Below are 22,679 nucleotides of genomic sequence, written 5' to 3' on the forward strand. Positions count from 1 at the left end.
CTTTGGCCAATGTGACACAGCAAAAGTGACACTGTACCAGTTCCAAGCCTCAGGTTCAAGAGCCTTGAGGACTTCTTAAATTCTTGCAACCCTGTCCATCTGTCATGTGAGCAATCCAGGGTTAAACTGATGGAGGATGAGAGACCAAGTGGAACAGAGATGATCCATCCCAACTGATGCCATCTTAGACCAGCCAGCACCCAGCCTACCTGGTAGCTGACCACAAACACACGAACAAACCCAGCCAAGGCCAGAAGAACCTCCCAGCTGAGCCCAGTCCAAATTGCTGACTTGCAGAACAGTGAGCTAAATAAATTGTTGTTTTAAGACACTAGCTTTTGAGGTAGTTTGTTATGTAGCAAAAAGTTAACTGATGCCAGAGTATAAAAAATGAAATGCAATTTATGGCCAAATGGTAACATTCTCCCTATCAAGTGGCCAGTCAAGACTGCTACCATAGCCACCCGGCACAGAACCATGCCCCTGAAGGCAAGAGAACAAAGCTTTAGAGTAGAGCAGGAAAATCCTATCACAGAGCCACTGCCTTTATTTTGTAGGACAACCATGGGGTTATCCTCAAGTCAGAGCCTGTTGGCTTTCTTTTTAAAGCCTTGTCTCTTGAGGATGACTTTGATTTTTAGAAAAAAAGCAACTCCCAGCCAAGTTTGGAGAATGAAGTGATCAATGTTGCTTTTGTTAAAAAGAAGAAAGAAAAGAAGCATGACTATACAGCTATAATAAGACTTTCTTGCACGGTTTACAAACTGGATCTGACAGCAATTCCGAGTTGCAAAAGGAAGGCTTTTCAGCACTAGCAGCTTTATTGACATAGTAGAACTGGGTGCCAGGCTCCAAAGCCTGACTCCTGCTTCAAACCCAGGCTCTTCCTCTTAGGAGCCATGTGAACTTCTCAGTCTCAGGTTTCCTCAGCAACAAAATGAGACAGTAAAATCACCCATTCAAAGTGTTACTGTGATGATTAAATGAGACCACAATGTGAAATAATGCCTGGCATTTAGGAAGTACTCCTGATTGCCATTAATCACCATTGATTAATCACACAGATGGTAACTGTTTGGTAACGATAGGTCATTATGAAACAGCCCTTAACTTTGAGCCATATTTCCTATTTAGGTGCTAGATTCCAAAATGAAAAATTGAGATCTGCTGTCTGAACCCATTTAAATGTCACGACATTCAATCAAATGTAATAAGGTCAGGTTAAAAACTTGGTTTCCTCCACTCTTAGGTATCTACCCAAGAGAAATGAAAACATATGCTCACAAAGACTTGTAATCAAATGTTCATAGCAGCTTTATTCATAATAGCCAAAAACTGGAAGCAACCCCAAAACAAAGTCCATGCAATGAAAACATTATTCAGCAATAAAATTGAATTAAGTACTGCTACCTGCTACAGCATCAACGAACATCAAAAACACTGTACTAAGTGAAATAAACCAGATGCAAGACTATATTGTGTGTGATTCTATTCCCATGAAATGTCCAGAAAAGGTAAATCTATAGAGATAAAAAAATAGATCAGTGGTTGCCTGGGGGCAGGAGTAGGAATGAGAAGTAACAGCAAACGATCACCAGAGATATTTTGTGATGATGGGAATGTTCTAAAATTAGGTTGCGGTGCACAGCTCTAAATTTGCTCCACTTAAAAAGAGTGGATTTTTAAAAATCATTTTTTAAAAGTGTGGCAAAATACACACAACATAAAATTTACCGTCCTAACCATTTTTTAGTGTACAATTCAGTAGTGTTAAGTACCTTCACATTGTTGTGTAACCAATCTCCAGAATTCCTTTCATCTTGCAAAACAAATTCCACACCCATTAAACAACAACTTCCCATGCCCCCCCTCCCCCAGGCCCTGGAAACCAGCATTCCACTTTCTGTCCCTATGAATTTGACTACTCCAGGTGTCTCATATAAGCAGAATCATACAATATTTGTCTTTTTTGGCAACTGGCTTATTTCACTCAGCATAATGTCCTCAAGTTTCATCCATGTGGTAACATATGACAGAATTTCCTTCCCATTTAAGGCTGAATAATATTACATTGTATGGATATACCATATTTTGTTTATCTATTCATCTATGATGGACACTTTTGTAAATAGTGGATTTTATGGTATGTAAATTGTACTTCAATAAAGCTGTTCAAAAAAAAGTTTTATTTATACATCCTCCTGTCAAAGGACCTTATGATCATTTCCATTTCAAACAATACTGCATTTAATGTCCTTCTTCAGAGCTCTTTGTGTATAACTATTGAGAGTTTTTGCAGCAGTGTACAACCTTAGAAGAGACATGTCTAGTCAAATAGTATGTTTATTTTCTATTTTACTAGAAAGTTCTGCCAACTTTTTCTCCAGAAGCGTGGTACCAATTATGTACCGGTACATGAAAGTTCTCTTTTCCACAGCTTCATCCATTTCTTATATTGTGAAACATTTATATTTTTGCTAATCTGTGAGACATGATACCACTGTGGTTTTATTTTTATTTCCTTCAACATTAGCGAGACTGAGCATCTTTTGATTTGCTCTTGGCTCTCTGGGTCTACCCTTTTGTGAACTTCCTGATCCTATCCTTTGTTTATTTTTCTATTTCATAGTTCTATTGTGTTGTTCTCTTTTTTCTTATTGATTTATAGGAATTCCTTACAGGCTGGATACTAACCTGTTGTCTATGTTGCAAGTAAGCAGAACAGATTAATAGATAAGAGTCAAGTCAATAAAAGGCAGAGATCAATAGGAGATAGAAAACGGAGAGCCTGAGATCAGGACCACTGCGATATTCATTGTTGTTATTCTCTGTGTGCTTCCCACAGGGCCTAAGAAAAATCATAACAGTATCAAGTTATTTATTGAGCACTTGCTATGTGCCAGGTATTATCCCCATGATCTAGCTTGATGCTCAGAACAAGCTGGTGAAGTATACATTATGGTCCCTCTTCCACACATGAAAAACTGAGACTCGGTGATAGGAGGTTATTCAAGTAAGTAGCCCAACTGAGATTCCAACCCAGCTTTATCGATTCTAATACCTTCTCTTAAAATTTTTAAAAAATTTTATCAAATAATACCTATGCATAAAGGATCAAATAATATTAAAATAGCCCTTGCTCTTTTTTTTTTTTTTTTTGGCTGCGTTGGGTCTTCGTTGCTGCATGCGGGCTTTCTCTTGTTGCGGCGAGTGGGGGCTACTCTTCGTTGCGGTGTGCGGGCTTCTCATTGCAGTGGCTTCTCTTGTTGCAGAGCATGGGCTCTAGGTACATGGGCTTCAGTAGTTGTGGCACGCAGGCTCACTAGGCTTAGTTGCTCCACGGCATGTGGGATCTTCCCAGACCAGGGCTCGAACCTGTGTCCCCTGCATTGGCAGGTGGATTCTTTTTTTTTTTTTTTTTTTTTTTTTTGTGGTACGCAGGCCTCTCACTGTTGTGCCTCTTCCCGGACCGGGGCACGAACCCGTGTCCCCTGCATCGGCAGGCAGACTCTCAACCACTGCGCCACCAGGGAAGCCCAACCCTTGCTCTTAACTACCACATTATACTTCCTTACATAATCAGAGTCCAAAAATATTTGCTGAATGGATGAATCAAAAATCATTACCGAAGACACATATCAACAAGATTTAGCAGCTGAATCCAGGAAGTATGGTGGGGAAAGGTTTCTTATCTGAGGCAGACCGAAGACAGAGGAGGATACTCACAACTGGAGTCCCCAAGTGCATAAAGAAATATAAGCAATAATTTTCAATGAAGTATCATTTAGAATACCAAGAAATCAGAAAATTATATGCCCAACAACAGGCAATAGGTTCAATGCATCAAGGTGCAGCCCCACTATGAAAGTCCACAAAGTTGTTATATGTGGCATTAAGGAAAGATGTTCCTGATATATTGCTAAGTAGAAAGTACAAGTTACAAACAGTGAGTATAATGTTAAAAAAAATACATTAGTATGTACTAAATATAAAAGTATGAGTATATGTGAATTTTAAAAAGCCTACCAAGATATTTAACATTAACAGGGCTAGAATTATGACGGATGTGGGGTTTTTGGTTGTTTGACTTTGTTTTTCTTATTGGTAGTTTCTAATTTTTCTATACAGAGCAAGTATTACTTGTATAATAATCATTCCATTCTTACCTCTTTTTTAAAATGGGCAAAGGTCAAGAGTCCTTTAAAGGAGTGGGGTTTAAAAGCAAGAGATCTCAAGAACAGATTCCAGATCCAAAGGGCAGGTGAGGCAGGCTCAGGGTCTGGATCCAGACTGAGCTAACGCAGTTCAGTCTGGGTGGGAGGGCAGGAGCCAGCAGGGGCCAGCAAGGGCACTGCAAACAGCCTGCAGGGGCAGGGGTGAGCTGCAGCCTCCATCATTTGGGTCAAGAGTTGATTTCCTGGAGTGGTTAAGGGCTGAGCCTTAGAGTCAGAAGGACAGGTTGGCATCCTGGCTCTGCCTCTAACTAGCTCAGCAACCTGTGTGTGCAAGTAAAGTTGTTCATTCTTTCTAGTCTGCAGTTTCCACATTTAAAGAATGATAAGAACACCACCTATAGCACAAGGCTGATCTTGAAAATCAGTGAGACCTTGTAAACAAATGTTGAGCATCACAGAACCTGGCATAAAGGAGACACCTCATAAATGGTAGTAGTTATGTTCCTAAGGATGTGGTCTGGTGGCAGGGGGGATCAGTATGTCCTGATGGGCAGGGTGGACAGTCAGTAAATAGTGAAGAAATGCAGACCAGGAACTCATAGGAGAACTTAAGAGTACAAACCAGAGATCACCAGTTGGTGAGATCTAGCTTACAAATGTGCTCTGTTTGGCACGCTGTGTTTAATCTTTTTGAAAATTAACTGTTGGTCTTCCCTGGTGGCACAGTGGTTAAGAATCTGCCTGCCAGTGCAGGGGACATGGATTCGAGCCCTGGTCCGGGAAGATCCCACATGCCAAGATCCCACATGCCAAGAACCCACGTGCCAAGCATGGGTTCTAGGCACACGGGCTTCAGTAGTTGTGGCACATGGGCTCAGCAGTTGTGGCTCGTGGGCTCTAGAGCGCAGGCTCAGTAGTTGTGGCACGTGAGCTTAGTTGCTCTGCAGCATGTGGGATCTTCCCAGATCAGGGCTCGAACGCGTGTCCCCTGCATTGGCAGGCGGATTCTTAACCACTGCGCCATCAGGGAAGCCCAAAATAAATAAATTTTTAAAAAAAGAAAGAAAAAAAATTAACTGTCAAAAGTATTTTAAAAATTCATCAGGACAGTTCATGGTAAAATATGAATTGGGGGCTTCTATTGAAAACTCAGGAGATATGGCCACACTGAGCCCATGTTCTGCATGGTGACGATCAGTAGGAAATGAGAAACGTAGCAGCTGCCCCTGTAGTGCGTGAGCTTCTGCGGTGGCCACAAGGCCCAACCACTCCCTGGTGTCTCTTTATTGTTATTCCATGCCTGTTTCATTATCTACTTGGCCCTGCAGCCCTTTGAATGTTTTTCCTTTAAAATAAACAGTGCTGATGTCCTGGGTGCAGTAGGTTGAATAATTACCCCACAAAGATGTCCAGGTCCTAATCCCCAAAAGCTGTGAATGTTACCTTACACAGCAAAAGAACTTTGCAGATGTGATTAAATTAAGGATCATGAGATGGGAAGCTTATCCAGGTGGGACCAATGTAATCACAATAGTTCTTACAAGGGCGGAAGGAGGGTAAGAGTCAGACAAGATGTGATGATGGGAGCAGAGGTCAGAGTGATACTATCGCTGGCTTTGAAGATAGACGAGGGCTATGAGCCTAGGAATGTGCAGCCTCTAGAAATGGAAAAAGGCAAATAGATAGATCCTCCCCTAGGTCCTCCAGAAGGAACACAGTCCTGCAGACCCAATTTAGACTTCTGAACCAGAGATATTCTATGCCCTGCGATTATGAGTCCTGTGTAAAACAAAACAAAGCAAAACAAAACAAAACAAAAACCTGCCTGAAGCCTAAATATTTTCAAATATCTCACTGGATGTTTATTAGGTAAAAAACTGTTTACAATGATCTGAATCTAAAACTTAGCTCCATTTAATATATAAACACAAAGTCTTTCTGCATGGTTTTAATATACATTGATTTTTCCAGAAGAGCGACTATCATGTATATTAAGAGAAAATTGTACCGTGTTTTATTCAGAACCTCAGTTTCTTGCCATTTCAGAAAATCATATCACCAAGGACAATATCACTTACATGACTTGAGTGACTGATATAACACATGTGACTCTGCCTTTTGTAGCTGTTGTGTTCATTGTGAGTCTATGCATAGGTGCAAGCAAGTGACTACCTCATAATATCTTCTAGTGTAGTTTTATTTGAGGTTTGAAAAAGGAAATACATGTTACCTATATTACAAATGATTTTTATTTTCTTTCTCATTTATATTATAGTCCACTATAATATAAATGGCCACTATATACATATATTTGAAATTACTGTATGGATAGATTACGATGATAGTGGCCCCTAATTGATCATGCCTCCTGGGTCCATGCCCCTTAGCAATGTGACTCTGCTACTTCTTCTACATGGAGTCCATTTCTTGCTCACTGTTGAGTTGCTTTGTTGAGTTGCTGGCCTTGTGAGCTGTTTTGAGCAATGCAATGCAATGGAAGTGATGCTGGAGTTCCAGAGCTCTGGCCCTACACTTCTGCCTTCGGCCTTTTGGAAAGCTGCCCTGAAAACAGCAGGCTGTGAAGGAGCTGGTCTGGTCAGCTGGAGGACGAGAGCCAGGCAGAGAGGAGCTGAAGAGCCAAGAGCCAGCACTGAGGCCCCAGACAGGTGAGTGAGGGCAGCCTGGACCTCCTGGTGCAGCCTCGACACCAGCTGAAAGCAGCCACATGGGTGAGTCGAGGTGAGACTGACAGAAGAACCGCCAAGTCTCACTGGCAAAAAGAAATAATAAATCATTGTTTCTTTCAGCCATGAAGTTTTCAGGTAGTTTACTGTCAACAATACATCAATCAGGTAACTGATAAATAGGTAGTAGGACTAAGCCTTTCATTTCAGGATAGTTAAGAAGGGCACTATAATATATGATGGTAAGGGGAGGAGAGTGGGCCCACCAGGGTTGAGAGCCATCGGTCTGATGAATTCCCATTGCTCTCAAAATAAACCCCACACTCCTCACTGGCCTACACGATACGGCTGCGCAGAGCGACCTTGCTGGCCTCACCTCCCGTCTCGTTCGCTCACTCTGCTCCTGCTCTGTTGGCCACCTTTCTGCTTTGTCCCTGGAAGAGGCCACTGAATTTGGCGGTACTGGGTCATGAAGGAAACTTGAAAAGAGCTGAACCAGAGCACTGTTGGTGCCAGAGGGTCACACATTAAAGAGAATGAATGGTAAAAAGTTGGAGATGAGGTGGTTTACACAGTGTGCCAGTGACCATGAAGGAGACAAAGAAAATCACCTAGACAGGGCAGCAAGGTCAAATAGATGGGTTGGAAATTGTTATTTATTTATAACTTCTATTTTTTCTGATTACAAAAATAAGTCATTATTATTTTAAAAATTTCAAATACTACTGAAATACTGAAATATAATATAGGAGAGCAAAGGCTCCAAAAGTGTCATCTCTCCCCCAACTTACATGTGATTTTTCATTTATTGGCTAACAATTTGGATACTATTATCTACATTCAGGAAATGCCTGTACAATATCTATTATTGGCCCACAAATATGCTTCTACCAGCTATTTGTACAAACTAACCATTTCCAGTCATTACCTTTCACACAGTATAGCTGTTTAACAACATATAAACCACTGCTAGCACCCAGCTAATTTCACAGCAAAACTAAGAGGCTCATCGACTTTATTTATAGGTGGTCAGTGTAATGCCCTACAGATGCCACTTAAGTTTTCTCTATGACCTTTTTACACATAGTTGAAAACAACCTTCTGGGAAAGGATTAAAGAAATCTATTTCACTTGCTGAATTCATATCATGAAATGAGCAGGGTCTTCATTTACTTCTAAGGCTGACATAACTCATGGAAATTATACATTTATGGTTTAGTCCTCTAATTGTATTCTCTAAAAATTAAGGAATAGAGAAATATCTGGTTATTAAATAATCTGAATTTTATTCTGAGCATTTGAAAGATTTAAATATCTAATGACAAGCAAACTATTTGGTTATGAAATTCATCAGTCTAATTCATAATATCTAAAATGGCATATATACAAAATTGGGTTATTATGAATTGAAATCAAAATCATCAAGCTTGCACACTCTCTCCCAGGCAGAGTCTGTCTGATTCCATAGGCCAGATTCTGAACCACTGGACCATGTGCCATAGACCTCCTCATTCACGTAGACACACATACACACACACACACACACACACACACACACCAGGTGTATGAGTAATTGACCAAATGCTTTATGGCCTAGTCATTAGGCGTCGCCTCTCTCTCTCTGGTTTTCCTTGAGGTGTCCTGGTGCTCACAGGACAATCTAATGAAAGGCTCTGCCCCACGAGGTGTCTGCCCCAGGCCTGCCTAGCATCTTAGTCCTCTTTTCTAGTGCCTCCAGATCATTTCTTTTTTTCTTTTTTAATATTTATTTATGCATTTGGCTGCGCCAGGTCTTAGTTGTGGCATGTGGGATCTTAAGTTGCATCATGCAGGATCTTGTTCCCTGACCAGGGATCAAACCTGGGTCCCCTGCATTGGGAGTACGGAGTTTTTGCCACTGGACCACCAGGGAAGTCCCCAGATCATCTTTCCTATCCAAATCTAGCCTCTGCTTTTGAAAGCCATTAGACCTGCCGTCAGCATGGTCCAGTGGTTAAATTCCTAGACTCAGGAAACAGGCTGCTCGTTTGACTCTTGGCTCTGCCACTCACTAGTTATGTACTTGGCTTGTTGATTAACCCTGGTGCCGCACGGCCCTCATCTGTAAGACGGCAAGAATAGCACCCACGTCAGAGGACTGTTGGGAGCGTTAAATGAGTTTCCGCAGCTAAAGTGCTTAGAACAGTGTCTGGCACAAAGTACGGGCTCTAAATGTGCTAGAAACTACTATTCTTGAATTCCAGCCTCTTTTTCAACTCTCTGGCTCTCCACTGGCTGTGAGGCTCCTTCAATTTTAGATGATTTGTTCCTTCCTCAGCTCTAGCTTCAGGGGACCCGACAGATCTGGACAGCCTCCCCATGGTCTACCTACCTCCGGAAGTAATAAATCCAGACAGTGCAGGTACAGTTAGTAAATGACCTCTTGCATGTAACAGCTATGTGCTCCTGTAACTTAATTATGATCTTAAAAGTAGGCTCTGACTTTTGCAGAATCATATTCATTTATTCATCCCACAACTGTTAGTGGGTCCCTACTATGTTCCAGGTATTGCTGGAACAATATCACAGGACAAAACAGAAAATGAGGAAAGCACGAAAAAATAACTAGAAGTCAGCATTTTAAGGGCAAAATACAAATCAGCAATTATTCTTAAGTGACCTAATACAAATGCCGTTTCAAGATATAATTTGAATGGCCCTAATTAACAATGAATTATGCTGCTGTTCAAGAGCCATTTGGATGCACATTCAATTGTGGGTGACAGATAAGAATGCTCCCGTTATGTAATTTCGGCTGGAGGCTGGTTATCATTCAGTTTAAGCATCTATTCTCGATGACAGGATGTGAGGAAGAGCTGAATCAAGAAAATGCAAATCTCTTGTGCAGATCTGGATAAGAGGAGCTCCACTTGGGTCTGACAAATGTTGAGATGGCAATAATGTAATTTTTAAGCCAGCAAAAATAACCCACAAAAGACTACGTGATGTCGGGGGCGGGGGGGAGGTGGGGAGGGAATCAAATTTAATTAAGAAATCCTAAAATCCTGAATCAGGATTGGCATGGAAAGAAGTAATGATAATTCACCCATCTTGCCTATTTGAAGCATTCAAATACTGAACTTCCAGGTAAAGACTGAAGAGAAGGCGGGGCAGGAAGGTAACATTCAACGGTGCTTGTGAGCACCCTTCGGTGAGTCATCCTCCTGGTAACGAGAGCACCTCTGTCATCCCTTTAGTAGTTGAGGATTACTCACAGATTCCATAGGGTCACACTGCAAGGAAGTGGTCACACTAGGTGTCTAGCTGCCTGTAAAGTTTATCAATTCTTGCAAGTTTTCAGTTTTAGGAACCCACTTTTTTTACACCTTTGATCATTCATTATAGCATTGAAAGTCTAATGCTCCATTCAAGCACCTGCAGCATTTGAGGTTTCATCTGTTTTCATTTAGTCCCAGTGGCAGCTCATCCATGGGATGTCAAAGATGAAGTATGAGTTGGCACAAGGATGCCTCATTACTCTCTAATACAAATAGAAATTTCTCTGATTCTTTAAAAGCATTTTATCATTGCCTGGAGGCTGGAAACTGTTTCTAGCCCCCTCATTACAAAATTATTTATGGGCAAAAATTAGACATGCAACCCTCGATGTAAAATCTTAATTACTGTCCTTTTAGCTGATTTTTGTATAAATTAGAAGAATAACAGTTGAATAAATTAGAATAAAGGCTGCACAAGTGAATATAACTGCCTTAAGGTCTAGAAGTGAATGTCTAGCACCAGATCTACGCTCGCTGTTTCTCCATATTCGTTCTTCTTTTGGAGGAGCAAAAGAGAACAAAGGGGAAGAAAATAAAAGCTACCTTTATCCTTCAGCTACCGAGGGCTTTGCTACTCATCTGTGGTTTCCTTGAGGACAGGGCCAGACTTGTCCTCTCTGGGTGTCCAGGGCCTGGCCCCATGATCAGCACATAGTAGGGCTTAATAAATGTTTGTTGAAAGGAACTGAACTTGGGTGGCTTAATATGTTTGCAGATATTCTCACACATATCCAAACAAAGGTTATTCCATTGTGCTCATTTATTTCATTGTTTAATCACTGCGTTCCATCCTCTGATCAAGCTAATAAAAGGCAGGGTACACTGAATATACTTTGGCCAACAGCAGGATTAAAAACAAAGATCCTTGAAATATGACTTGCAGGATTGTCTGGTCTCTCTCATTTAGCAGCAGGACCTGAAGCCAGAGAGGCAAGGCCATCTGACACATACAGGGTCAGGCCAAGGGCTCTGCTCTCTGGTCCCCAGCCTCACTACCATTCCATATGGCCACGCCTTGCCCTGTTTAACACCACACAGAGGAGGGGAAGCTCAGTTACAAATGAGGGACAAGAATTAAGTCGTCAGGGGAAGCCAAACAAGCAAATGAAAAATACACAAGAATAGAAGCAGTTTAGATTTTATAACTTAAGGCAAGTAGCAATCTGTTCTCCAGAAAAGAACCACAAATTTTAAAAATTTGTATTTCCTGGAGCTATTTAGAGGACAGCCTCCAAGCCCCATTTTTTGAGAGGGATGAAAGCACAGGCTCTCGGAGCATCTGGACCTTGGCTGAAGACCTGCTCCATTGCTCACTAGCTGGGTGATCTTAGGTAATGCTCGACTTCTCTGAGTTCCTGGGACTCCTCTGTAAAAAGCAGTTGACGGAAAAGGGGATCTGGCTTAGAGGTTGATTGTAAGGGTGAAATGTGATGATGCGTATAAAGCAATTTGACCAGTGATGACACACAGTAGACAACTAACCAGTGAGATAGCTTCTCTGACCATTAATACGATCACTATTATGATAGCAGCAGTCAAACCACAAGTGAGGGGACCACCATGACCTGGATGGACAGTCAGTACCTGAATTGCTGGCGTTCATTTTACCAGCTTTTTCTGTTTATAGTCCCCTTCAGCAGAGCAGCTTCTCATGTTAATGAAAATGGGGATCTGATCATTGTGTTTTTTTCTGGTTCAATCTGGACAACTGGTCTGTACCAGAATGTCAGGAGAATATAGCAGGATTAAGGTTTCCCAGATTTGAATTCACCAGGCCTGTGTCTCAAAACTAAGAATTTCTGCCAGAGAAATATGAAGAAAACCTTGCAATTCTGTCTCTGTTGGGGTGAGAGGTGTGAAGCCCCCTACCACCACTCCCACCCACCAAAAGCTATGAATAGCGGTTGAATTGCATTTTGAGGAAGGAAGGGTAAGCCGAATGCTGCACTTTTCTTTGCTGAGTGGGCTATGCAGGCTGAGAGCCAGAGCTGAATTGTTCAGGACCCAAAAGGGGTCTGGAGAGGCTGTGTGGGAGGAGGCGCCTGGAGAGGACAGACGTGGTTCTAGACAGGATTAATGAAGTATTGCTTGATAGATGCCAACAAACCCCTCTTCCCACCTCCCTATAAAAGTATCAGCAAAATAAACCTTCTTCATGAAGTCCTTGTGTAATCAGATGCTTGGGGGGGAGCTGGGACCAAGTGCTGAATAAGGCCTCTGGGTAGCCAAGGAACAAGAGCAAGCCCACTCAGGTAATGGGTGTAACCCACCCTACCTGGGGAGAACCTGCAGCCCAGTAATACTAATGATCAATAATAAGTTAACATTTACTGAGTTCTTCCTACATTCCAGGGACTGCCCTAAGTACTTTGTATGGGCCACCTCATTTCATCAGCATAATCCCATTGAAACTGTGCCCCACAGGGTTAACCGAAACTGGTGGCTAACAGAAATTCTTGAGCTTGTCTTGAGCAGATAAGGGAACTGCTTGTTAAAAGCCCCTGTGCTTATAACCTGCTTTCACTGATCAAGGATGCCTTAATTATTTTTGCAAATTGCATACCCTCCAAGCTTCATGTAGCCTAGATAATACATCACAAGACTCCGTAACCGCCTCCTATAGATAACACCTCTGACGTATGGGTTGCTATAGTAACGGTGGCTTAAGCAGTTTTTCAGAAACTTGGAGTCAGCTCTTGTCCAGTTCAAGCAGGCTAAAACTGGCTGGGACCACCGACCCTAAAACTGGGCCTACACAGTTGTCCCATGAATGACCTTGTGACGTCAGAGAGCCAAAAACTCCACCCTCAGATCATGCTAGCACCTCTATTTTCTGAACATGTATCCCATGAAGAAAGAAGCATGTAATTCAGATATACTTGTGCAGAGCAGTGATTACCTCACCCTTTTCCTGCCTCCAATCACCTTCCCCTGGACCTCTGACGGTATACTCTTCACCCATAAATATCCCAAGCCCCTTGCCTTCGGGAATGTGGACCTGAGACTTGTCATCCCATCTCCTCACTTGGCTGCCTGGTGAATAAACCCCTTCTCTGCTGCAAACCTCAGTGTCTTAGTATTTGGCTTGCTGTGCATCAGGCAAATGACCCTGGTTCAGTCCCTGGTTCAGTAACACCATGAGCAGGTGCTATGATCATCTTCATTTTACACATAAGGAAAAGATGGTGGCTCAGAAAGATGAGATAACTTGCCCAAGGCTGTACAGCCAGCTGGGGTGGAGGGAGATGTCAAAACCAGGTAACCCTGAGAACACATCCAGAGATGTGTTCTTAATCAATATGCCATAAACCAAAGCCCAATTTACTAGTTAATTGCATAATTAATATATAAGGAGGGTTAGGCAGTGGAATTTGCCACTCACTGCTCTCTTACATTGACTAACTCACGAAATATATGGATGTCTTCTTCTCTCACCCCCTTCATGGCGCCCCTCCAGGGATGAGCCCAAGAGAACAGTCTTCCCAGATAGAAGAAAACTGGGTTTTGGTCAAGGACATAGTAGTAGAGGTGCTCCCCTGACATCCAACTGTGCACTCATTTATTGAGGGCCAACTATGTATTCACCAGGGGCTAGGTACTGGGTAGGATATACTAGGCACTGAATAGAGATACAAAAATAAATCAGAGAATCTGTCCTCAAGGAACTTAAAATACTGGGGGAGACAGACATGTATAAAATGAAGTGTATTTGTGGGTCAAGGATGTCTTAATTTTCCACTAGAAGAGGAATAGATGAAATACTCTGAAATCTGAGGGCTGGGTTCAATTGCTTCCAGTTTGGGAACAGTAGGCCTGAAAGAGAAGCCACAGAGCTGAGTTTGAAAAAACAAATAGAACTTAAATATGCAGAGAAGAAGAACTCAAGGATTTTTTTCTCAAAAAAAAAAAAAAAAAAAAAAAATGAAGGAACATATGCACAGAAGCCGTGAAGTGTGGGGCAGGTACAGGGACCTCCAAGTGGTTCTATCTGCTGGAGGGTATCACCCAGGAAGGAGAACAGAGAGAGATGTCCTTCTAAGGAAGGAGGGAAAAGACTGCAGAGGGCCGTGAAAGCCAGGCTGAGGGGTCTTGGACTCCTTATGTGGACCCACGGTTCTCAAACAGTGTACCGTGGCCCAGCAGCATACCCTAAACACCTCCTTCACAAGCGTGCTGCCTGGTTTCAGATCAACGTCTCATAATTCGTTTCTGCTTCTACTAAAGACACAACTGTCACGGTGAGGCCTGTCAGAAGGAATGTTATGCTGAATGGACCAGTGGCAGTGAATTAGGGGGAGGTATAAAGTGGGGTGACTAAGAGACAGGAGGGTCAGTATAACGTCAAGGCAGCGCAAAAGGAAAGTTGAGTGTTTGCTAGAGCACGTGAAAACGTTGTCTCTTCAGTATATAAAAGCATCAGGACAGTATCCTATTCTCACAGAGAGATCCTGTGCTGAAGGGCAACCAAGCAGGTGACACCATTATCTGTGAATGCTTTAAAGACGTGGGTCAAACAAATTGGGGTTTGCACTGTAGTTACAGCCAACTTTTTAAAATATCATTTTGAATCATTTAATTTGGATTTGAATCCTAGCTCTGCCATTCACCCTTGATCACCTTTCTGAATCTATCCCTTCGTCCGTTTTCTCATCTGCAAAATGCAGACAATATGAATCAAGAGGAACCTCACAGAACTGTTGGGAGTGATGATAAAGCCCTAAGCAAAGCACCCAGCAGAGCAAGCACTTGGTCAACGTGAAATGCTGTTGCTATTTTACTCTCTGCGTATAGGTCATCCAAAATTCTAGTACTGTGCAGGGAAGACACACACCCGATGTATACTGCCAACTGCAGAAAAGAGGGAGCCTCTGGGGTACTTACATGGCGGTGCGCCAGGACTGGAACTCGATTCATACAGATAACTAGCTGCAGTATGATAATGACCAGTCATCGAGCACTCACCATGGGCCAGGCCTCTCCTAAAGCAAGTACATTCGTGGCATTTGGCATGAAGTGGAGTAGGGGGAGCCCCGAGGTGGGATGGTCAATCCGGAGCTGGATAAGAGGGCAGGAGAGCTATAATCTGTGCATGTCATAACGGGAGCAGGAAGACCCAAGAAACCTGGCAGATGCCAACTGCCCAGGAGAAGGGCAGGCAGGGAGGCCAAGCGGGCCAAGCGAGGCAGAAAACCTCCCCAGAGCCAGGCGGACAGACAGATGGCAGTGCGTGTGTGTGCACAACTAGATGTCCCGGCCGGAGTTGGATAAGTGACTGAAACAAGGCTTTCCCTCCCAAAGGGATCATTTTGAAAACAGCCACTTGACGGTACTAAGATAATGAGCTACCACCTGATAAAAATGCATTATCGAGCATTTAGAAATAAAGAAACAAAACAACTGACCTCAAAACATTTTTCTTTCTTTGCTTGGTGAAGCAGGCTAGCCATTCCGGGAAGCAGAACTGGAAAGATGAATGTTTCCAAATATTCTTTGGGGGAACCTAAAACAAACAAACATTCCCACCAAAAATCCAAAATGGCTCAAGTTAATTTGGGAGAAACATTTGCTTCTGAACAAAAAAAGGTATTCTCCATTAATCAACATGACCATAAATGTTATATTTTACTCTAGACTGCTGAGTTGGGCTGATTACCGACGAAACTTAAAATATCCCTCTGAGCTTCTGTAGTCTGGTGGGGCTGTAGACGGGGGTCCATGGGGCCAGGGCCACAGGCATAGCCAGGAGGCTGGTGTAGCTGGAGGGAAATACGCAAAGGGAGTGTGGTAGGAACTGAGGTCAGAGGGGAACGGGGCGGGGGTACAAGGACCTAAGGGCACAGTAATAGTGGTTACCAAAGCCCAAAGCCCACTAGCGGAGGGAGCAGAACAAACCAGCGGGGGAGAGGGCCTGGCACCAGGGAGGGCGAGGAACAGGGACTCAGGGAGGAAGATGAGGACGCCTGCATCTCTGGCTTCCACACACAAAGCAAGACAGCATGATATTTTCTTTTACTCTTTACATTTTCCCCCTTTGTATGTAATGTAGAACTTAAGTACTTAAGAACTTAAGTGTCTTTTTTCCTTTTCAACCTTAAAGATACATCAGTGGACCCCCAGGGGGGAAAGCAGGAGGGCGGGTGGGATGAAGTGGGAGATTGGGGTTGACATATATACACTAGTATGTGTAAAGTAGATAACTAATAGGAACCTGCTGTATAAAAAAATAAATAAAATAAAATTAAAAAAAAAAGATACATCAGTGGAATAAAGGCTATCTCTTAAAAATAAAAATTAAACAAGAACACATTCTTATTACGTGGTCTCCCTGAGGTCTATCTGTCCACCCTGTCCCCACTCCATGGTTTTGCAATGTCACAACTCCTGAACTATAGAGCTGAGATCGCACTTCCTTACGTACATGTTTTTGGGTCGATTGTTTCCCGTTTAGCTTGAGGACAGGTCACTTGTGGGACCACGGCTAAAGGAGCAGCTGGGTAAAGGTGTTCCATGTTGAAGCCGCCGAAAACCCTTTCCTCTGATGGTGACGCCTGGGGTGGCAGTGGGGAGGGAAATCAATTCATGTAGTTTAAATCATTGTATTTTCTTTTATAATATAACAAAAATAAAAGTCTGTGTCAGAATTTAGGTTCAAGGGGGCATGCTGAGCACAAATCTTTCTCTTCTCTCCCAAGACACCTATAAAGGACAACCAAGAAATAAACCCGTAACAAAGACTGGGAGGGCTGTCAATGGATGAGAGATCTCCAGACATTTCCAAAAGAAACAGAATAGGGCTTCCCTGGTGGCGCAGTGGTTAAGAATCTGCCTGCCAATGCAGGGGACATGGGTTCGAGCCCTGGTCCAGGAAGATCCCACATGCCACGGATCAACTAAGTCCGTGCGCCACAACTACTCAGCCTGTGCTCTAGAGCCCGCCAGCCACAACTACTGAGCCCACGTGCCACAACTACTGAGCCCGTGTGCCACAACTACTGAAGCCCGCATGCCTAGAGCCCGTCCTCCGCAACAAGAGAAGCCACTGCAATGAGAAGCCCATGCACCACAGCAAAGAGTAGACACCGCTCGCCACAACTAGAGAAAGCCTGGGCACAGCAACGAAGACCCAATGCAGCCAAAAATAAATAAATGAATAAATTTACAAAAGAAACAGAATAAAGCCTGTTGTCAGATGAGAGGAGGAGTGGCAGGTCAGAATCCACAGGAGGAAACTGCCCCCAGAAGACGAGAGTCCACGTTCCCACCAGAATTCCAAAGGGCTTCAGAGGTTCAGTTCCTCACAGTGTGGGAATGAGAAAGGAAACAATACACAGGAGAGGTTAAGTGAAAATCTGGCTGGAGACCCCGTGGCCTGCTGCCCCATCCTCCCTCCTCCTGCTTCTGCCCCCTTGGGCATTCACAGCAGCCTTTTATATCCTGCTCTCCCTCCTTTCCAATGAATCTTCTGTAAACAAATTAAACAAACAGCCTGGGAAGGAGTAGAACTACTCAGGGTGCCATTTTGGCAGTCAAGAGAAAAAAAAAACCTCAACATTGATGTGGAGGCTTCCAGCCCAGTGCCAAAATAGGGAGTCCCTGTCTGCTGACCCTGAAGAAAAGTCCTCCAGTGGACAATCACTCCCCATGAGCTCCCAGTCAGTGTTTCTATTCATGGAAGAGACCCATCCAGAAAACAAACCAACATGTGTGACAGTAGAAGAAAACTATACCAACTATGTAGAAATATCCACTCACGCTTGCATTTTAAATTTTGAATAAATAATCAAAACTTTCTACACAGAGGAAGAACATCAACAGCATAAAAGACAAAGATCAAGATCTATAAAGAACAACTGACCCTGAAGAAGCAAAAATAATTCAGGGGAGAGAACTGTAATTAGTATCTGCAGAGAAATCTGAGAAAGCATTGCATTCATAAAGCAAGAACAGGATGCTATGAAAAAGGAACAATCACAAGCCAAGGAAGATCTTAGACACAGAATCTCTAATGGAGGCAGCTGTAGTGACATAATGAAGTCTAGTGACTTAGGTTTTTGTCTCATCCCTGTGACCCTGCTCAAGTCCCTTCATTTCTCAAAGCCTTACCTTTTTATTTTAAACTCCATTAAGTTCCTATTTTACTCCAAGCATACTGCCTTAGGGCCTCCCTTCCTGGCTGCCTTGTCCTTGGCCCTCTCTCCTTCCTTAGTACAGTCTTAGCCCACCCAGCTATGCAAAAAGAAATCTGCTCCATCTGCAAAACTGTCCCCAACGTGGACATGATGTTGAATCCACTGCAAAGGCCTTCCTCATCTAGGATCTCATTTGAGCCCTACAAAGGCCCTGTGAGTTAGTCAAGGATTATCTGCTCCATTTAACAGATGCAGAAACTGAGGCTCAAAGTGGTTGTGTGATGCCCTTTAAGTCACATCATTAGCAGCAGAGGTATGACTGGCCCTGGTTCTGGTTCTGGTTCTGGTTCCAGTGCCTTTCCTTTCCCCCTCCCTGATTCATGACAGTGTCTGATGCTCACCAGCCATCAGTGCTGTTTTCGTGTAAGAACCTTTCAGTTAGGTTGGGGCCCGGTGATACTCACAGTAACCACAGCTTCTTGTTTGACTTTATATCCTTCTGGAAAGGGAGGCAGCTCAGCTTCATACTCTGAAGGGAGTGGGGGGGAAAAAAACCCCTCAATTCCATACTTCATTACAGCTTGTGGATAATTCCCTTTCCTCTGAATAAAATCTCCTTAAATTTTATTTTGGTTGGTGGTTTTCAAAAATGAAAAAACAATTGGCCATTACAGGGTGTTTATTTAAAATGGGTAAGAGATGATTCTTCTCTTGCATGAAAGACTCCAGGCTTTATGTAAGAGTTTGAGACTCTTCCCAAGAAGGTACATTTAGATCTTGCCCACCGAATTATAACTACAAGGGATAAAAAGAGGAAGAAAATGAGGAGGGTGGCTAAGGGAAGACACCAATAGCATACAGGAAGGAGAGGGGAGAAAAAGAAGAGGAGAATGTTACGTATAGGGGGGCAGAATAAAAGAGACAGAGGCAAGATGAGCCATCTCAGGCAGACGTGGGGATGGGTGTGAAGTTAAGGCTGCCAGATTGGGGTATACAGCTGGAAAAGCCATCCCGTTAACCCTTGCTAGTTGAAGCATTGCCCAGGGACCAGCAGCACCGGCATCCCTGGGGAGTTAGAAATGCAACATCTCAAGCCCCACCCCAGATCTGCTGAATCTGAATCTGCATTTTAACGAGACCCCCCAGGTAACCTGCAAGCAGTTAAAATTGGAGAGGTTCTACCGTAAGCTCCAGTAAGTTTCCATCTTGGCTGTACATTATAATTACCCGGGAGATTTTTGAAAATGCTAATGTCTTGGCCCGACCCCAGAAATTTTGATTCAGTAGGTCTGGGGCAAGAGGCTGGGAATCAATATTTTAAGTCCTCCAGCTGATTCTAACATGCAGTGAGTTGGAGAACAATTGCCAGGTTTCAAGACTGATCACTGTCAACCTGCTGGGGAGCTTAATGCAAAGAATATTCCACATAAGTTCTACAGCGTAACAACAACTATTGCTGAGAGACAGCAAGAAAATGCCCATGACTATATTGGTTACACCCCTAAGGGAAAGACTGGTAAAAATATTTCCGGAAAGGTCAATGTTTCAAAGGCAACTGCATAGGTGCTTTGCAGTGATGAGGGAAAACAGTTTCTGGGTGAGATGGGGTTGATGCATTTGTACTGGAGGCAAGTTTTATTCCATTACCTCGTTCCTTATCAGGTGGTAGAGCAATTCTCAACTTTTTCTTCAATTCCTAGGTATCAGGTTGGGGACTAGTATGTCAGGATGCAGGTTTTAAGCAATTTTGATTCCCAATACTAGCTAGAATAGGTTTCTAGTGCTATGTAACAAGTTATCACAAACTTAGCAACTTAACACAAATTTATTATCTCACAGTTCCCAAGGGTCAGGAGCCTGGGTATGGGTCAGGGTCTCATCAGGCTGAAATCGTGTTGGCCATGGCTGTGATCTCATCTGACGGCTGGGGTCCTCTTCCAAGTTCACTGATTGTTGGTGGGATTCAGTTTCTTGTGGATGTAGCTCTGAAGTCCACATTTTCTTTTGGGTTGTTATGGGGACTGCTCTCAGCACCAAGAGGCTGGCCGCCCTCAGGTCCAGGCAGCTCACCCTTGGATATATGTTACTTCAAAGCAACAGTAGTCTCTTCTGCTTGAACCTCTCTGACTTCATTTAAGGGCTCACCTGATTAGGTCAGGCCCACCTACAATAATCTTCTTAATTTAAAGTCAATTGAGGGAATTCCCTGGGTTAGGGAATTCCCTCAATTGACTTAGGACTGTGAGCTTCCAATGCTGGGGTCCTGGGTTTGATCCCTGGTCGGGGAATTAAGATCCCACAAGCTGTGCAGTGTGGCCAAAAAACAAAACAAATAAACAAAAAACCTACAGATTCAATTAGAAAAAAAAAATAAAGGCATCTGATTACACACTTTAATTACATCTGAAAAATCCTTTGACAGCAGTGCCTAAATTAGTTTCTGATTGGATAACTGGGAGCTATGTGCACTAGAGGCAGGAATCTTGGGGGCCATCTGAGAATTCTGCCCACCACAGCAACTCTAGCTCTACCACCTTATTCTTTCCTCTCAAGCAAAAATGTAAATTCACCTTCTTCCCCCAACACACTGAGAATCACCAACACGGTGTGAAAACTATTCGTTTGGATTTAAGATACATATACATTTATAGCTTTGATTACAAAAGCAATACATGCTTATTATGAGAAAAATTCCAAATAATACGGAGATGGCTTATGTAGAATCTAAGTCATATCTAATCCCATTACAACCCATAACCATTGCTGGAATTGGCATAGATTCAACCAAAACTTTTTCAATGCATTTACTAACACTTGTATATAATTCACAAATACATTCATTCACTTTAGATATCCAAGACTAGCTCAAATCACCCAAGCATAGAACTTGATAACACTGTGTCCTTATTCTGCGTAACTCATATTAAGTCTTACCCGTATTTGAAATTTGTAAAAATTAATGAGTATCTCTTCTAAAAGACTGTGTTTTTTTGGGGGGGGGTGGGATGTGGATGTACCTGGGTCTGTTAGTGCTCACCATCACATTCCCAAAGAATATGAAGCTGAATGAATGTACTTTTTTTTTTTTTTTTTTTCTCCCGCTGCGCAGCACTGGCTCCGGACGCGCAGGCTCAGCGGCCACGGCTCACGGGCGCAGCCGCTCCGCGGCGTGTGGGATCTTCCTGGACTGGGGCACGAACCCGTGTCCCCTGCATCGGCAGGCGGACTCTCAACCACTGCGCCACCAGGGAAGCCCACTTTTTTTTTTTTTTTTTTAATTTAAATTTTTTGGCTGCACAGCATGTGGGATCTTAGTTGCCCGACCAGGGTTCAAACCCACGAACCCTGCATTGGAAGTGTGGAGTCTTAATCACGCTTGGACCGCTAGGGAACTCAGAAGCTGAATGAATGAAGTAACGAATGAATGAACAAACCAAACACTACAGCAAGTTACTTTTGACTCTTTATCAATTCATTCATCCATATTTATTGAGAGTCCACTATGTGCCAGAATCCATTCTAGGTGCTGAATCATGGAGCTCGTTCAATGCTGCTACTATATGATGTGCTTCATTTATTTAACCAGTGTACTCTTAGTGGACTTTTAGGTTGCTTCCAATTTTTCATTATTACAAACAATGCTGTTGTAAGCATATTTATACACACATCATTGATCAGAAAGGAGGTACTTTTGTAGGATTAACTCTTAGATGTGGAATTGTTCTTTCAAAGAAAAAAATAATTTAAAATTTGGGCCAAATTGCCAAATTTTCCTCCAAAAGGTTCATAATAATTCACACTCCTAATAGTAAGTCTGCCTGTTCCTCTAGGGTATAACTGATCTCATACATATTTAAAATGATACTTTACTTTTATTTATATTTCTTTAATTATGATTTATTTGCCATTTATATTTTTCCCAATGAGAAATTTGATGGAAAATATACAAACTTTTTCATCCTACAACCACAAAAGATAGACAGTTATATGATTATGTAGAAGTATGGGAAAATACATTTGCCTCAGGACAATCTGATGTGTTTTTTATTTCAAGCCTCTGTAAGATTTAAGAGAATCTGGCATATTTGAGAATTTGTCACTGTCACCTTGCGATTTCAATTTAAAACATATAATTGGTTACAGACTGATGCTTTTTACATTGAAAGCCATATAATTTTGCATGAATTTATTAAGTTTGTAAAGAGTACTGAAGAAAAATTTGCTGGTTTGGCACTAGAAATTCTTCAGAAAATCAGGTATATTAAATTTCCAAATGTTTACAATCTTTTCGTTACCTAAGCTTGTAAACTGGATTCCAGGTGTCCCCCACTTTTTCAAAGTTTGCTTTACGCACTTCACTTTTACAAAAGACCT

The 22,679-nt window shown here is 42.6% G+C and overlaps 1 protein-coding gene across 1 annotated transcript in view; it reads right to left on the minus strand.

Moving 5' to 3' along the window:
* IQCK (IQ motif containing K) overlaps positions 1–22,679 on the minus strand; it is a 125,419-nt gene that overhangs the window by 96,861 nt on the left and 5,879 nt on the right. The window contains exons 2-4 of the mRNA XM_065893345.1: positions 18,770–18,834; positions 16,595–16,724; positions 15,579–15,676 (exon numbers count right to left, since the gene is read on the minus strand). Coding sequence (XP_065749417.1) covers positions 15,579–15,676; positions 16,595–16,724; positions 18,770–18,834 — 293 coding nt within the window. The remainder of the gene's footprint in view (positions 1–15,578; positions 15,677–16,594; positions 16,725–18,769; positions 18,835–22,679) is intronic.

The sequence above is a fragment of the Phocoena phocoena genome, chromosome 15 (genome assembly GCF_963924675.1).
Source record: "Phocoena phocoena chromosome 15, mPhoPho1.1, whole genome shotgun sequence".
NCBI classification, from domain to species: domain Eukaryota; kingdom Metazoa; phylum Chordata; class Mammalia; order Artiodactyla; family Phocoenidae; genus Phocoena; species Phocoena phocoena.